This window comes from Rattus rattus, chromosome 2, assembly GCF_011064425.1.
Source record: "Rattus rattus isolate New Zealand chromosome 2, Rrattus_CSIRO_v1, whole genome shotgun sequence".
Taxonomy (NCBI): Eukaryota; Metazoa; Chordata; class Mammalia; order Rodentia; family Muridae; genus Rattus; species Rattus rattus.
The window spans coordinates 110914370-110932317 of record NC_046155.1 but is presented as its reverse complement, the minus strand read 5'-3'; the positions used below and the strand labels follow the sequence as shown (position 1 = coordinate 110932317).

The 17948-nt window shown below is 43.8% G+C and overlaps 1 protein-coding gene across 1 annotated transcript in view; it reads right to left on the bottom strand.

The window, feature by feature from the left end:
• Positions 1-14752, bottom strand: part of Ccdc83 (coiled-coil domain containing 83) — a 33997-nt gene extending 19245 nt beyond the window's left edge. Inside the window, exons 1-4 of the mRNA XM_032895939.1 lie at positions 14639-14752; positions 6991-7075; positions 3674-3836; positions 368-535 (exon numbers count right to left, since the gene is read on the bottom strand). Coding sequence (XP_032751830.1) covers positions 368-535; positions 3674-3836; positions 6991-7075; positions 14639-14733 — 511 coding nt within the window. The 5' untranslated portion in view covers positions 14734-14752. The remainder of the gene's footprint in view (positions 1-367; positions 536-3673; positions 3837-6990; positions 7076-14638) is intronic.
• Positions 14753-17948: the final 3196 nt, after the last annotated feature.

Sequence of the window (17948 nt, the reverse complement as noted above, 5' to 3'; positions counted from 1 at the left end):
CAAGCTCATGTCCAAACCCTGGTCCTCATTCTCACTGACCCTCCTGTCATTCGGAGTGTCTGTTTAGGTTCTTTAGAAGACAGCCTTCCTTTGCCCCTTTTTCTGTGGTACTGCATCGGTAGTCCTTTGATGCAGGAAACACACTGTCCATTGAAACTGATAACAAGTTTTCCTCTGGCCCTTGGTCCTTAATGCCCACCCACCCTCTGTGTCCCCAACTCAAGCACAGTCTCTGGTTCGTGTGGGCTTGCATGTGGTTGTCCTATTTTGATAACGAATGGTTTGGGGAGTGCCCAGCCTTTCGTCTACTGAACATGACTTTTCTGCTCACCATTTTATTAAATTTGAACTAACTACTGCAACTGACCTGACATTTTCTCTGCATTTTCTTTAACTGTGTCGATGTCATTTTGTAAGGAAAGAATGAGTTCAGCATGCTGTGCACTCCCTACATTCTTGTACTCTTCCCAATATTCCTTTTCACTGAGTTTTTCAAGGAATAGCTTCTCAGCCTCACTTATTTGTACGCGCATTTCTGTTGGAAAGAAAAAACAAGGCATATGTCATTCCCATCGTCCTTAGAACCATTATACGGTACAGTCTTGTTTTTACAAAGTTAAGATCTGGTGCTAAACTGCAGGTAACTCTTAAATACCGTGGTGCCTTGAATAGGTAATGCTGCTGTAGACTAGTGTTTGAATGCTTGGCCCATAGGAAGGACACTATGAGGACATATGGCCTTGTTGGAGCAGGTGTAGCCTCGTTGGAGGAAGTGTGTCATTGTAGGGGCAGGGTTTGAAATCTCCTGTGCTCAGGCTACACTCAGCGTGGCACACAGTTTCCTTCTGCTGCCTGCAGATCGAGACGTAGACCTCTCAGCACTTCTCTAGCACCATGTCTACTTGGAAGCTGCCGTGCTTCCCATCACGGTGGCAATGGACTATACCTCTGAAACTGTAGGTCAGAGTCAATTAAATGCTGTCCTTTGTAAGAGTTGCTGTGGTCATGGTGTCTCTTCACAGCACTAAAATCTTAACTAAGGCAAATGTGATATGTACAATCTTTGGAAATCTAAACGATTCAAATTATTAGATATTTCCCATGATAAATCCAAGCATAATTAAACCTTCAACTCTAAGACAGAGACATGATTTAGAACTATGTAATTGAAAGATTACATATGTCTAGGAATGCACAAACTAAAATCTATGGTTGTTTCATAAGGGTCCCTATTTGCTTAGTTGTTCATGGCTTACGATGTCTTTGTAAAAAATAATTAAAAAATTAATGTATGTGTATGGGTGTTTTTTGCCTGCGTGTATGTTTACCACATGTAAACCTGGTACCTGAGGAAGCCAGAGATGGCATCAGATCCTGTAGGGCTAGAGTTATGAATGGTTATAAGCCACCATGTTGGTGCTGGGAACTAAATCCAAGTCCTTTGAAAAGACAGACAGTGCTCTTAACTGCTGAGCCAGTTCTCCAGCCCACTACAAATTCTTATATAGAGTGTTTTTTTCCAGTCATTAGGCCTCTGGGGAAAAATGATTTGAACCTCTGTTCCTGTTCAAGTCCTTGGCAGAGGAGGCCCTGCTCCCCTCCTAAGTGCTGGGATTACAGGCCTGTCATCAGGCTTGGCTTTGACAATCAGCTTTATCTCTCAGTTTGACTCAGTCACCACAATTTCCTATTGTTTTTCTTTTCTTTGAGAAATGATAGCATGGGACAGTCAGAAGCATGTATTCTATTCTCCCACGTGGTAAGTCTGCAGAGTGAAAGATGAGTTCTCCAAGTGAATCAGCAAAAATATCGATCTATTTCAAACCTATAACATTTGGGCCTGCCCTGGGGCACTTACTGAGTGTGACGTCTTAGTCGGTTCAGAAGCCTAACAGCGATATTGCTGAATGTCTTGAAACATGGAGCACTGCTCAGAGCTGCATCCAGTGAGCCTCACAGCAACCTGGCTCACTCCTCACACTACCTGGCTTGAAAGTCCCTTGAAAGCAACACTGTACTAACCATCCCTGCAAATCCAGCCTCAATAGACCTGATAATTAACTGGTTGGCTTAGCAAATGTTTATTTGAGGGATGCCATGAAGTTCAGAGGTCTAAGGAACCCTGGGCATGGTTTTCCCTACCCATAAATATATATATATATATATATATATATATGACCATACAATACCCTAAAGCAATGCTTGTTGATGTTAGACAGTTATGAAAACTAGATAGGCGGCTGTCCTCTCATTTGGCAGACAGCTACCGTCTGAGTCCTGTGCTGCACTTGGCTCTTGAGGTTGGTAAATGTCATGTACGTTTTAGAGAGAGTCTGATGAACATATCAGATGGCTTATTTCGACTCCCCTTTCCCTTTTGTCTCAAGGCATCTGCCGTCTCATTCCCCTCTCTTCCTTCGTCTCTGTGGCAAAAACTCTTTGGAAGTTTTGCACGTCTTACCTCACCTTCTCCTAAGTCATCCAACTTGGTCTCCACTTAGCGTGTATCCTGATTGCTTTTTGTGTCAACTTGACACAACCTGGAGTCATTTGTGAAATAGGAACCTCAGTTGAGAAAAATGCCCTTACCAGATTGACCTGTGGGAAAGCCTGTGGTGCATTCTCTTGATTGTCAATTGATGTAGAGGGGCCCAGTGTGAACACTGGGTTAGTGGTTCTGAGTGGTATGAGAAAGCCATGGGGGGCAAGTCAGTGAACAGCGGTCCTCCATGGCCCCTGTTCCAGTTCCTTCCTTGAACTCCTGCCCTGACTTCCCTCAGTGATGGACTGTGACCTGAGGGTTGTAAGCTGGAATTAACACTTCCCTCCCCAAGTTGCTTCTGGTCATCTTTTATCACAGCAATGGAAAGCCCAAGTTAGCATGACATCCTTGTGCTTAGTTCCTCCCTGCTAATGGTGCACCTCAATGGGAACCATTGACAGAAAGTGATTTAGCCAGCATACTTGGCAATTTATTTTTAAAGATGTCATTCCCAACACAGAGGACATTATAAAACAGAGTATTTTGGGAAATGGTGACAAGAACTGTGGAGTGATGGAACAGGAATAAAAAAGCGCACATATCAGAATTGCACATGTCCAATTTGCCAGAAGGGTTATGTGTTTCTAGTAGATAGAGTATGTCTTGGCTCTTTTACTGACGTCCCCAGCATCATTTCCCTGGCTCCTCTTTCCCAATTCTAAGCTGTTTATCTCCAATCCAGCAAGGGGCTTAATTCCACCAGGCTGGGGGAGGGGTGTCCATGTTTGCATTAACTTTATTGTGCCCAAATCTGAAGTGAAGCTAAGGTCAACAAAGCTCTAACAACAGAGCGCCACAAAGAGAATACCTCAGAGTGTGTTTAACAGGACCTCAGCAGGGCCGAGGGGCAGTGGAGCCCATCCTTTGTCATTGTCAGAGTCCCCTTCCTCACTTGTCATCACCCTAGTCCTTCCCTTCACTTCCTCCAGGGCCTCTGCTTCCTTCCTTCCTTCCTTCCTTCCTTCCTTCCTTCCTTCCTTCCTTCCTTCCTTCCCCTTTCTTTATACCAATATAGATTGTGTCTGTGGAGGAGATGATATAATCTTAAATACAATCACACACTGGAAGGCAAAGGTATTAACTCACAAATGAGTATAACACTTGTGACAACTTTCTAAGTTCCTAGCTCACCTTTCAAGTGAGCCTCCTGGTCTCTTTCAAACTTCCATTTTTCCTTCATTGCCTCCTCCACGTCCTCTCTTGTTATGGGTTGTACCACATCCAGCTTCTCATCCTTCAGTTCTTTTATGAGATTCTTTAAGTGCCAGTTCTGTTCCTCTTTCAAGCGTCTGTTCTGCCATAGAAACCAACAGCTGTTAAACAGGTCTGCTCAACTGTCGACATTGTTTACCTAGGACACAGGCACATGCTGAGGCTTGCACAGTGAGATGGAAACATTGAATTAACTAAGGTATACAGCACGACCTCTAGTAGCTTACAGACCGTGCAAGATTCAAAATCAAATCAAATCAGTGCAGTAGCCATCAATAGCACGTTATATTTTTAGAGTATGTTATTGATTTACCAGTCTATCCCCTCCCACAGACTCCATGAATGTGGAGCTAATTGTTTGAACCTTCCGTTAACCCTGCTTTTGTCTAGACTCCCCAGCTTAGTCACCTACCATGTGTAAAGTCAGATGCTGGACACTAAAATGATATCTATTAGCGAAACAGAGAAAGGCCCTGCTGTTATGGAACTGCCCTTCCACAAAACCCCAGATACATAATTCATAATCTTCCTTTAGGATGGGTGGTGGTCACCCACCACTCCAAACTTTACAATTGAAATAAAAAGCAAATTATTCTTGTGGGTGTCTGATCCATGCTTCTAAGATGCATATTTAACTGACTTAAAGTTTATTTTTGCCATTGTTGTCTTATACTGTGTGTATGGAGGAATCAAAACTGAGAGAACAAGTCATGAACTATCCACCCTCCAGTAACTACCAAGGGGAGTCTTTTACAGTGAATTCAGTGGTCCCAGAAAATGACTTGAATTCAAGAGAAAACACAGGAGCAGAACACAAGCAACTTCGTGAGCAAATCTGAAACTTAAGTATTTAGATGTTTTGTAATTACTTTATGTGAAAAATATCCGTGTAGAGCAATAAACACAGACCTTCGCTTCATTATCGACCAGCTAATCCCAATTTGTAAAGCACATTTTTATTTGATAATACAAATGAGGAGGGAGGGCAAAGGGCAGCCTCTTCATATGTCACTGAGATCGAGCTGGTATTGATCTTAATTAGATTACTGTAAATTAGGATGTCAATTAGAATCCTCGAGGAAGACACCAAGAAAATAACTAAAATGTGATAAAAGAAATGATAGTTAAAAGGGTACACTGGAAAACGTGTAGCACAAAAGATAGTAATGGAAGAATAAAGGTAAGACAAACTCGAGACACAGAAAACGGAGATTGAAAGGTGGGTGTGGCAGTAAGCACATGGAATGGAAAGGTGATGTCTTAATCCTGACCTGCTGTGCTTTCCTTAGCCATACCTGACCTAGGAGTGCCAGTGCTGGCCAGTGGAGCATGTGCAGAAGCCCCTCTGAGGGCACCTTACTCTTCTTTTATGCTTTGACCATATGGGTGGAACCTAAGGAACACTGACAAGGCTTCTTTCCACTCTTACTATTCACCTGTGCCCATTTTAATTCTTGCTATAAATACCGACCATTGTGACAACCTCAGAGTCATAGGCATATCACCCTATTTCACCAAGTTATTTCACCATCAGGATTTAGGGATAAGGGATTTCCTTAGGAGCATGTCTTTATTGCACATTTATCTTGCTCCCGTTGGTTGGGGTATTCAACTGTGCTAGGGACTGGCCTTGTCTATCATGTATGCTTAACTTTCCAACCAGGATGTCAGTTACCCATGTGCACTTGTCTTTTTCTGCCAAGTAGAATGTCAATTCCCAGGGAGGTCTTGGGAACTAAAACTTTACTCAAAATGGAAGTCTTACTCAAAATAGCCTTTTATCTTGGTGCAGGTGTCTCTCGTATGTTGGGGTCCATCCCAGGGTCAGCTTATAAAAGCAAAACCATAAAAGCTCATACATAGGCGTAGGAAGTGCTGCCTGGCAATTGGTTTGGGTCCAAGCTTACTGTGGCTAACTACACAAAGTAGTTCTGACTGACTTCTGCAGTAATTGGTTCCCGAGCACAGAACGTAACAGAATATGCAATCAACTTGCACATGAGAAAGTTTCCTAGTAACAGGGGTAACAACGTGTGAGAAGTTTCCTTATAACATCAGTAACAGCACAAGATGACAGGCTAGATAGGTCCCAGTTACCTAGGCCTTAATATTCCACTGAGGCCTTAACAAGGCTGAGGCCAATCTTTTGTCAGAAAGTTGTCACTAGAAAGTTGAACAGTCAGGACGGGATGCAAACTCAGGGCTCTTGATTCCAGATTCCATTAAAATGTAAAGACCCAGCCTTTACAAACAATGGTTAAGCCAGGTATGATACACATGTATAATCCTGGCATTCAGGTACTCTGTGTGTGTGTGTGTGTGTGTGTGTGTGTGTGTGTGTGTGTGTGTGTGTGTGTGTGTAGGCAGCAGGAGGGGGAGGGCATGGTAAACCAAAAAAAGCAGGAGGGGAGGCATGGTAAACCAAAAAAGCCATAAAACAGTTACCTGTGGAAGTTTCCATACTATACAAAGGAAGTTAGCGAAGGAAAGTCTGTATTAGCATCTCCAGGTGTATGCGGGGCCTGAGAGCATAAATTGGGTTCCTTTACTGCTCAAGGTCACTGTTTCTGTTGTAATGGATATGACCAGCACCACCTTGATATTCACATTAATCTTCTTTTTAAACATTTTAATTGCCATGTATGTATGTAGGTGTGTGCATGGACACATGCCACGGACCATATGTGCGGATCAGAGGACCGTTTGAGGGAGTTGGTCTCCCCTCCCACCCAGTGGGCTCTGCGGATCAAACTGGGAATTGCCGAGTTTGGTAGCAGGTGCTTTGATGTACCGAGCTGGCGGCCCTTAACCTGAGTTTTACAAAATAATCTTTAGGTTTCTCATTAGTTGTTTTAACAACTGGGAGTGTACTGTTCTGCATTTACATATATGCACAGTCCTGGAAGAGCTGAAACAAAGATTCAGGGAGAGAAGAGAGAGAGGCAGTGATTCAGTGTAGATAAACAAGAAGTCAGAAGAGAAACATGATTTCCAGGGTATTCGTCCTCATGATCTAAGTAAAGCGACTGAACTGGCTTCCACTGATATCTTCAATACCATGGAGACAGTAGTGCCGGCTCGCCTCACATGTGTGACGAAAACTAATAAATTATAAGTCAGCCGATTCCAAGCACCGAGGGGGATGCTTCCTAGGAGATACATCCGCCATGGCCCCATGTCATTGTTACTGTGCGCATGCTCCGTGCCCGCCTACTGCCGCTCAACATTGCACTCACCCTTTCAAGGTATTTTTGATTCTTGTCCCTCAGCTTCCTGATGTGGAACGTGAATCGCTCCACTGCATTCTCCTTTATTTCACGACTGAGGAGAAACAAGGATGTTCGGGTTAGTTTCCCCAGGGAAAGGTACTGAGACTACGTTTTAATTTTAAACTAAATTGAAACCAAACAAGACTGTCTGAGGGCAAGCGGACCTTGGAGCACTAGGGTAACCTGGGCATGCTCACCAATCCATGCTTCTAGCACATGTTCTCTCCCAAAAATGAAAGCTTTCCCATCACAGACGTTTCCTTAACATATACCAAGGATAGGTTTGATGAGCATCCATCCATGAGAAAAACAGAAAGAGCGGAAGGCTCAGGAACAGGGCAACTGGTTGCTATTTGAAGTGCTTGTGTATTCCGTATTTCTGAAAGGGATAAATCTTGGAACTCTAGGTTTGAGATTAAAGTAAGGTTATGAATATTGCTTCACCCAAACCCCCCTTTTTAGCTAAAGATAAAGTATGTGGTTTTAAATCTTGCTCTTTACAAGTTCTTGCCTCCTCAGCAAATCAAATCTCAGGACCTAGAATTTCAAGCTGTCAAATAAAGCCTCACCTCGCTCTGTGTATTATCATGTGGAATAAAATAAGAAATCACACATGAAGGGTGCCCTCCCCAGTGGTCATCAACTCTTGTTGAATGTGAAATACTACCAGGACGTTCTCTAAAACCTCATCTCTATTTATGACCTTGTGCACATAGGAGAGGAAAAACTGAGGCTCCTTCCTTCCACAAGATGCGAAAATGCAAAAAGATGTTAGCAAATCACACAGTGGGACTCCTCAAAAAGAAGGCAGTGTGAGTACCAAGAATGCTGAGTTAATCCTGCCTTTCCCACTCACCGCATGGCTTTTGGCTTCGGCTTACTCTTCTATCAAACAGGATTAGGAGTGGCAAGTTGCCTGGCTGGCATGCGCGATGACACCTTGAGTTGGATCCCAAGACCATGTGCATGTGCACACACGCACATGCACACGCGCACCCATGCATGCTATAATGCAGCAAATGAATGTTAAAAAAAAGAACAAACCTAAGGAGACGAGCTTTATAACTCATCAGTTTCAAACCTCTACCGTTTCTGTTGCCCAGTCCTCCACTTCGTGAATTCACAGACTCAATGGCTGTCACTGGGCGCCACACTGCTTTAGGGATCACAGAGATGGGTTAGAACAAGACCTTCATGATCCTAGCCTTCGGGGAGTACAGTTTACTAGATACAGAGTAAGTAATTATACAAATACTGTTTACTAGATACAGAGTAAGTAATTATACAAATACTGTTTACACATTGTGATTGATGCTATGGGGACTGTGGGATGGGAAGGGAAGTAAATGGAAGGGCGATATCCCTTGCCTCCTGGTGTGTGTGTGTGTGTGTGTGTGTGTGTGTGTGTGTGTGTGTGTGTGTGTGTGTGTGTGTGTGTGTGTGTGTGTGTGTGTCTGTATCCCGACCTCATTCATATCACACAAATGTTTTACCACTGAGTTATACCTCCACCTCCTACCTCTCGTTTTTATGGACAAAAACATGAAGATATTATAAACTTTTTCGGAACTTTGCAGCCAGCTACTCGCATGATTTCTGTAATGTAGTGTGGGACATAAGACCATGCCAGGAAGCTTGGTAAGGTAGAGCAGGTCGAGACCCAGAGACTCGGTGGGCACACACCCTAGGCGTAGGCAACTCCCAGCTCCCTGCTAGACTCCTGATTTGGAACATGTGCCACATTTCTCACATAAAAGAAAGTATGGTCACATAGCCTCAAAACAGAATTCTCCATGCTAAGGAGGTACCTAGAGGCCCGGAGAGCTTAGCCAATAAGCTTCTCTTCCCAGACACTCCTCCTTGCAAAAGGTGTTTAATCTCAGGATATGGTTTTCTGCATCCATTTTCCGCCATGACAGTAAACTGTTTAGAACCGTGGGCTGTTTCTTTTGTCAATATGTGCCATGAGGAACCTTTGTCTACAAAGCTGCAGCTTAATTTTCCCATAGAAGGCCTCTCTGCACTCCCGGCCACAATCATCACCAAGCCTGCCTCCACCAAGCTAAGGACAACCATCCCTGCCGGGACAAGCTCTCCCCCGTCCCTTCCAGCTCCAGGCTAGACGCCGTCCCCAGCCTGTGGGCCCCTGACTCTATTCTTAGCTTTTCAGTCACTCCCAGTGGTGCCTGGATGTCCAAGAGTCAGAGAACCCCATGGTCCCTGCCTCTTCGCAGGTACAGCGACCCCCTAACCAGCTCTGACTTTCTCAGACCTTAGTTTTCCATCCCCAGAGTGGTGTCACAGTGCTTGCCTACAGCCCAGCACTGTGTGGGATAAGTACAATCAAACTCCCTTCATTCTGTCTCCCCAAGCGGCCATGCCCCGTGGCAGAGCGGACCGAACTGGACAATGTGGGAAGAGGCAAATGTCAAAGATGTTGCCTCCACCTGTTAAGTGGAGACTTTGATGGACCCAATAGAGTGGCTCTCTCGATACAGCTAAGAACTTTGGGATGCCTGTCCACCCCAACCCAGGTCTGTCATGGGATGTAAGTATACTAACCATGTTCATTGTCATATGAAATTCGACTTTAGTTGTTCAGCTTGTATTATTTTTTACATCCAAAAAAGCCTACAGCCTCTAACCTGTGATCATTTAGGAGCAAATGGCTTGGTCTCATGCTTATCCTACAGCAAGCCATGTTCGGGATGAACAACATGGCCATACCAGCAATTCTTGGAGAATTCCGAACTGTTTTGGCTTCCCTGGCCCCCTTGTGGACATCATGGCAATTGAAGGTTGATTTTTTGACTTCCCTTGGCTCCCTGAAGAGGTGGACTTACCTAGAAGCAATGGAGCTTAACTTCGGACCTCCACACTCTTGGCTATTACAGGGAATTGTCTTTATCGTTTTCTAATACTTTCCCTTTTATATGTCCCCCCACCGATGCCTTAGTATTTTCTATGTCATGCTGACGGCTGAAGGAGGTAAGATGGTAAACCCAGATACATTACAGTGATTTCTTTGTTTGTTTATTCAAGAAAGGGTTTCTTTGTGTGGCTCTGGTTGTCCTCGAGCTCACTCTGTAGATCAGGCTGGCCTCAAACTCAGAGATCCATCTGCCCCAGACTCCAGAGGCTGGGAGTAAAGGCATATGTCTGGTTCCTGCAGTGATCTTAAAAGGGTCTAGTGCTATTACCAAGCAAGGGTTATCATGTGCCATCTCATCACTTCCGGCCCACACTTTAAAAATGTTACTTATGTACAAATTTTCCCTTCCATGCAAATATCATTGGGAATTTGAGGCTGAAAACAAACTTAAATTTGTATATTTATTTTACATGTATGGGTATTTTATTTTATGTGCATGTCTGTGTACCACTTGTGAGCCTGGCACCCATAGAGATCAGAAGAGGGGATTGGGTCCCCTGGAACTGGAGTTACAGATGGTTGTGAGTCACCATGTGTGTCGGGAATCGAATCCAGGTTCACTGGAAGAACAGTCAGTGTTCTTACCCACAGCCATGTCTCTAGCCCTAAGAAAAATAGCTTTTTAAAATATGAATATTTTTATTATATGTTTCATCCAAGGTGTATTTAAAAATTAGTGCATAGAAACAGTTTGGAACTCAATAAATAGATCATTTTTATCACTCTAATAAATCAGAAGATATATTTGAACTTTAAAACAGTCTATTTCTTTCTATTTAAAAAACATAATTATAGGGGTTGGGGATTTAGCTCAGTGGTAGAGCGCTTGCCTAGCGAGCCCAAGGCCCTGGGTTCGGTCCCCAGCTCCGAAAAAAAGAAAAAAACAAAACAAAACATAATTATACCTGAATTTATATCTAGTTACCTATATTGTAGAAAGCCAGAGAATAAGTGTAAAGGATAAAATAAAAGCCATCATCAGGGGAAAAACATATCACTTATGGCATGTCCAGCATCAGCTCTTCAAAAAGTAATCTTCTAGGGAAGTTCGCAGCCTTATTTCTTGCAGCAGAGTCCCTGTGTGCATGCAAATGTCTGATCAAAAGGCAGGGCTGCGGTAGGCACTAGTTAGCGTATACTCACCGGTGGGTGAGACAGCATTGGATTCATGGCAGGAATCTCAACACCCAGATGATGGCTCTAAATTCTTATCTCCTACGTCAATGAGTGAAGCAGTATCTTAGCCTTAAATCCATGAGTGCCATTCTGCACTCAGATAGGACTCAACAGTGATTATCATTCAAGAAAGAAACCCTGAGTTTATGCTATGTACTAGCTGTGCTAGGCACCGCAGAGACGGACATATAAAATTCTGCCTTCAGGGTTTGTCGAGGAAGAGCCAAGCAGGAAGCACCATCTTCTGTTTTCCTTCGTCTCAGCGTTAAGTGCTCTTGAAGTGGAAACTTAAGGGTTCTTTGGGAAGTCAGTTGTGTTGGGTGGTGTTTTGCTGGGGCAGACACAGGTGGAAGGACGTTCTCTGACAATGCGAGTACTTGAAAGGACACATAATGCCTAAGGACTCTTTGCTAAGGACATGCATGCATCGTCCACCTTACATCGCATAGTCGAGCTCTATTTGTCAGGAAGAAACACACCCGAAACCTTCTGATCGTGTGCTGCAGTTTCTTGCCACCCTCCCCCCACCCGACTTAGGCTGAGTGGCAGAGTGACGTCAGCTGAGACAGACCCATGCAGAATTTTAAGACTCAAGTGCTGAGGCAAGACATGGGCTGAGGCAAGACTTGTGGAGGACATGTGATGTTTGTAGGGTATAAATAGGGCTGAGCAGACAGTGACGGAAGCTGAGCTTGGCTTGCTTATAGAGCCAGCTGTGCAAAGCGTGTGGGTCTCGAATCTTAGCTCATCTCTACTTTGATGAAAGAGGCACAGCAAGAACTTCTCCAGGCCTGGCTGGCTCTGCTAGCTAATGACACCACTGCTGATTCGTGTTTGCTAGCCTGACTCTACCGAACTGGGCTGCCGGTGGATCTGTGAAGTGCTTGATAGTGGCTCGAGCGGCCACTGCTGAATGAATGGAACTGCCAGTTTCCTGACAAAACACAGATGGAGTTGCTCTAAAGAACCATTTCTAAACAGGCCCACTTCCCTTGTATCCTTTCTTTCCCACTACCTCTGGTGGGTGGTGGGCTAGAAGGCGGGCTTGAAGTGTTTAAGAACCCTCATTGAAAGTAGGATTTGAAAGAATTAGAGTTCCGTACTTTAACTACCCGCTCCATGTAAACAAACCACAGACTACCCACCTAAACGATCTCTGGCTTCAAAATCTTTATTTGTATTTTCTCTCCTTAAAATCTATAGCCAAGTATACACCCACCTCTCTGTATCTAGTCGTAGTATAGGAAAGCTGGGAAGGAGAAATATAGGAGATATACATACATACATACATACATACATACATACATACATACATACATACATATGTATCACAAAACCATGGAGCCAGTCAGAGTCCAGGCTGCATTCACAGAGCCTGGCTTTTCTGCACTGCCCCAAGAGGAGAAAGGTTTCCCAGTCGCATGGGAAATGCATGCAAATGTTACCTTGCCTGTATTTAAGGGCACCTCAAGCATGAGCTCTCCTCAGTGGCTGTTTCTTTGTTAGAATTCTGACCCTTTACTTGTTGCCTTCTAAACAAGATGTGAGCACAAGTGAGGGTTTCCCTAGGAGAAGAGAATTTTCCTTGCCCATTGATAAGACAATTTTCTCATTACAGATATAGTCGCTACCATCACAGGACCTCATTTTCTTTCTTTTTAAATTTTTATTTAATCTCTCTCTCTCTCTCTCTCTCTCTCTCTCTCTCTCTCTCTCTCTCTCTCTCTCTCTCTCCAGATGTTTATCCTCCTCCCAGTCTACCCTTTGACTGTTCCTCACTCCATACCTCCTCCTCCCACCTCCGTCTCCACGAGGATGTCCCCACCTCCCCACCTTCCACCCCACCAGACCTCCCCACTCCCTGGGCTTCCAGTCTCTTGAAGGTTAGGTGCATCTTCTCTAATTGAGTTCAGACCTCGGAGTCCTCTGCTGTAGATGTGTTGGGGACCTCATCTCAGCTGGTGTGTATGTTGCCTGGTTGGTGGCCCAGTGTCTGAGAGATCTTTGGAATCCAGGTTAGTTGAGATGGCTGGTTTTCCTATAGGGTCACCCTCCAGTTTCTTCCACATTTTTCCTAATTCAGTCACAGGGGTCAGCAGCTTCTGTCCATTGGTTGGGTATAAATATCTGCATCTGACTCTTTCAGCTGCTTGCTGGTTATATTGGAGGGCAGTCATGATAGGCCCTTTCTGTGAGCACACCATAGCCTCAGTGATAGTGTCAGGCCTTGGGGCCTCCCTTTGAGTTGGATCCTACCTTGGGCTGTCACTGGACCTCCTTTTCCTCAGGCTCTTTTCCATTTTTGTCCCAGCAGTTCTTTCAGACAGGAACAATGATGGGTCAGAGTTTTTGACTGTGGGATGGCAACCCCATCCCTCACTTGATGACAGGGTCCCATTATCAACCATGCATCCTTCCAATAAATAATTTCCTTCCTCATCCCAGCGTTCACTGCTTGCTGAAGCCCTTGCACCACCCGAGTCCGCCCTCTGTGCTTCATTCTGACGTCTGCCATTTCTTGAGCTATGGTTTGCCTTCATACCCCGGTGTCTTTCCCATAAGCCATGTTCTTCCACTCTCTCTAAAACTGTCTTCATCCAGAGATCAACTCTCATGGCTTCCTCATTCTGGTTTTTCCAAACCCTCGGACCCTCCGACTAGGCCAGGCCATTTTCTTCTTCTTTATATGACTGCTATGCGTCAATGCATCAGACCATGTGGTCCTGCTCACGCTTGCATTCTGGGCGCAGCACTTGCCTTGCACATGATAAATATACAAATACTTGTTGAATGAAAACATGAATGATTTCATTCTTCTTTGGAAATTTACTCACACTTGTCCATGAATTCCCTAAAAATTACACATCCGAACACCTACCCAGTGCCAAAAGTTGACATTCGCAAGCTCTCAAGAGGCTGTTTGTTGAAATAAGACATCTCCAGCTTCTAGGAGTGAGACATTATGAAATGCTCTTGTTATTAAAAATAATTTTTAAGTCAAGAGCTGTGGCCCACGCCTATAATTTCAGAAAGATGGTCAAGAGTTCAAGGCTAAATATTGACAAAAAAATAAAAAAAAATAAAAAAGGAAGAAAGAAATCCGAGGGAGACAGTGCGTGAATAATGACAGCTAAGGTTGTCGTCTGGCTTACATGGCACAGACACATGCACACATGCACACACATGCACACACATGATATGTAGCTATTTAGGAATAACACAGGCTAGATAGAATACCTGAGAAACAGAAATGTTAATAAAGAGAATTGCCCTCTCCCACTCTTGATTTAAACTAACTATCCACAACATACTTTAAGAGGGAAACCAGTACATGGCTGTCACACATATTCTGCTCAGCCTGTGCACACAGCACAGTGGTACGATGTCTCTAATCCATCTTGTTTTCTTGGAACTGCTTAGCTATGTCACTCCCATGTCCATGTCCTTCAGTCTTAACCCTGACTATATCCGCATGGGGCTGTTTTCAGGTTCATACCACAAACTTACTGGTAGTCCAGAAGTGCCTCGCTGACAGGCATCTTCGAGTCTTTTGGTGGTCCATCAGGCGCATCCTTTTTACTTCCTTTTGCCGAGCTGTCCATGGTTCTGGTTGACCACCAAGACTATATACACCTAAGGAGCAAACAGACACAGGGAAAGTGAATCAGCTCCATCTTGACCCTTCTACTTGTGCTGACTCTGGAAAATCACCCCTGGGGCTTAAGACTGGCTATTTTATCCTGGTTAGCATTTGTCCCCAGATCTAACATCATCTACAAAGTGGGAGCACCATTTAAACAGCTGGATTCTTTAGTCCGGTGAGCTCTGCCCCTAGCCCAGATAGAACATCCCTGCACACCCCAATTCATCTGGAACTGTGTGAGACACTTGTACTGTTTACTTATCCACCTATACCAGTTACCCATCATTCTTCTCAAGACCAAAGGCCCACGTTTCTTAAGCTGTTTATTTCTCCACAGTGTTTGGCAATGTGCACTGTGTGTGGGAGCATCTCCATAAATGTCTATTTAAAAAATACCACAGAGAGGTGGAAAGATCAAGAGAGCCAGGGGTCAGGGAGGACTGGGGCAAGATGGTGACAGGTCCACCACAGGAACCACAGAGATGTGACTTCTTACGAAGTTCAAGCTAGTCAACATTCTAGCCTGGGTGGTGGAGATACTCATGACCCTTCATCACAGCTAAGGAGCTGTTGACAGTTGGTGGCTACTAGGGGAGGAAGAGTCCTACCCACCATTGGAGGGCTCTCCACTTGTGTCATGAAGGGCAGCACAAATTCCACTCAGTAGGTTATAAGTAAAAGAAGAGGACGTTGAAGTTGGGGGCTGGGAGTGGGAAGGAAGGGGTGGATCAGGGAGAAGTTGTAAAATATGACCAAAACACACTGTATGCAAAGAATAATTTGTAATTAAAAAATTACATAAAAAAGGGTTTTAAGTATCAAGATGCAAGGGCTTGAAAGAATTTCACTCGGCTAGGGTTGTTGTCATACAAATCGCAAATAAAAGCCTACTTTGAAGTGCTTTTTAAACACCTAAGAGATTTACCAATGCAACTAACTATAATTAGGACATTGCTTCACTAACTTTTCATAAACCATAAATTGCCTTTATGTAAAATAATTGAATTGTCAATAGTACTTTCAAAGGAAGGAAAATCAAGACCCACTACTGGCTGATGTTCACATGAAACAGGGACGCCTCCTGGGTTTGGCTTAGGGATCAAAACACACTTTTCAGGGTACAGCTTTCCCTAGAAGATTCTTAACTCACTTCCACTGCTCTCCCAAGATCAAGGGTCTGTCCTCTTACCAACGCATCTGTAGTTTGGTTTGGTGGGAAGCATCTTGGGGATTTAAGTTTAAGTGATTGGAAATATTTTACAGCAAGCATGTGATAATTCTTAGGCAATGCTGTTTCTCTCCCTACAACAGATACAATTACTGTGGACTAAGTACTTGGGTCGATGGAACAGTCAGGCAGACATGGGTTTTAATCTTAGACCCTATCACTGACTTTTTGTGTGATCGCCAGAAAGTTACTTAATCTTTTTGTACCTTAGATTCCTCATCTCTTGAACAGTTGAGAAGGATAGCAACCTTATTCTAAGAGCTGTGGTGAGCTTGGATAAAGAATATATGAAGTGCTTGCACAGTGTCTCACACATATGATGCTTCATAAGCCATATATCTCTTCTATTCTTTCTTCACTTTCAGATACACACTATCTTTCTTTAAATTTCAGGCAACTCCTTCAGTCTCTGCTCCAAACTTTGTCTCCATATCTCCTCCTATGAATATTTTTGTTCCCCCTTTTAAGAAGGACTGAAGCAATGGCCATTCAGTGCCTGCCCCACCTGGGGATCCAGCCCATATATATGTACAGCCACCAAAACTAGACAGTATTGATGAAGCCAAGAAGTGCATGTTGACAGGAGGCTGATGTAGCCAGAGCATGATAAATATAGAGGCAAATGCCAGCAGCAAATCATTGAACTGAGAATGGGATCCCTGTTGGAGGAATTAAAGAAAGGATTCAAAGAGCTGAAGGGGTTTGCAACCCCATAAAAACAATAATACCAACCAACCAGAGCTCCCAGGACTAAACCAGTACCCAAAGACTATACATGGACTGACCCATGGCTCCAGCTGCATATGTAGCAGAGGATGGCCTTGTTGGGCACCAGTGGAAGGAGAAGCCCTTGTCCTGCCAAGGCTTGATGCCCTAGTGTAGGAAATATCAGGGTTGGGGGGGTGAGGGGGATGGTTGTGGAGGGGGAACACCCATATAGAAAAAGGGGGAGGGGGATGGAATAGAGGGCTTATGGACGGGAAACCGGGAAAGGGAATAACATTTGAAATGTAAATAAAAAAATATCCAACTAAAAACAAAAGAAAAGAAATAAATTGCAGGCAACTATAAAGTGAAAGGGATCTTCATGCTATAGACTCCAGTCCACAGGGCTCATCATGGCCCCGAATAACTTAACTGAGAGTCCTTGTAGACCTGTATGGATCATCTAGATCTGCTGAAGTGGAAACATGCTTTCTTCATACACTTATTCCTCATGCACCCAGAATTCCAGAGATGCTTTCTTTGTATCTGAGAGTTTTCTAGAGAAGTACGAATCCATCTAAAACAGTTCATTAACACGGTGTCCTTCGTTTTTTCTTTTGAGACAAGGTCTTACTCTGTAGCCCTGGCTGGTCTGAAACCTGTGGAAATCCTCCTACCTCAGCCTCTTGGATGCTGAGATTACAAGTGTGGGCAACCTACCATAACTGTCTTCTTAAATATGACAGTTACCTATTGTAAGTGAGTGTATAAAGAAAGCATGTTTCTACGTCAGCGGATCTACATGATCCATACAGGTCTACAAGGACTCCCACTTAGGTTATGCAAGTCATTGGTGAAGCCGGGCCATGGTGAGCTCTGTGGACTGGAGTCTATAGCATGAAGACCCCTTCCGCTTTACAAGTGCCTGCAATTTAATCTGAAAGTGAGGAGAGAATAGAAGAGACATATGGCTTAGGAAGCATCATACGTGTGAGACACTATGCAAACATTTCATTTATTCTTCATCTAAGCACAGCTCTTCAGTAAGCTCCACCCAGAAATGTATCATTATATTCATATAGTCCACAAAAAATTATCAGCTGAGAAACATTCTTTCTCTTTGCTTCTGATGCCAAGCTGAATTGTTATACTATTTCCTACTTCAGAACATGAATTTTTATCTTTATACAAAAACCATGCTAATGTTTCATTTTAAAACAATAACTATTTCATTTTTTTTA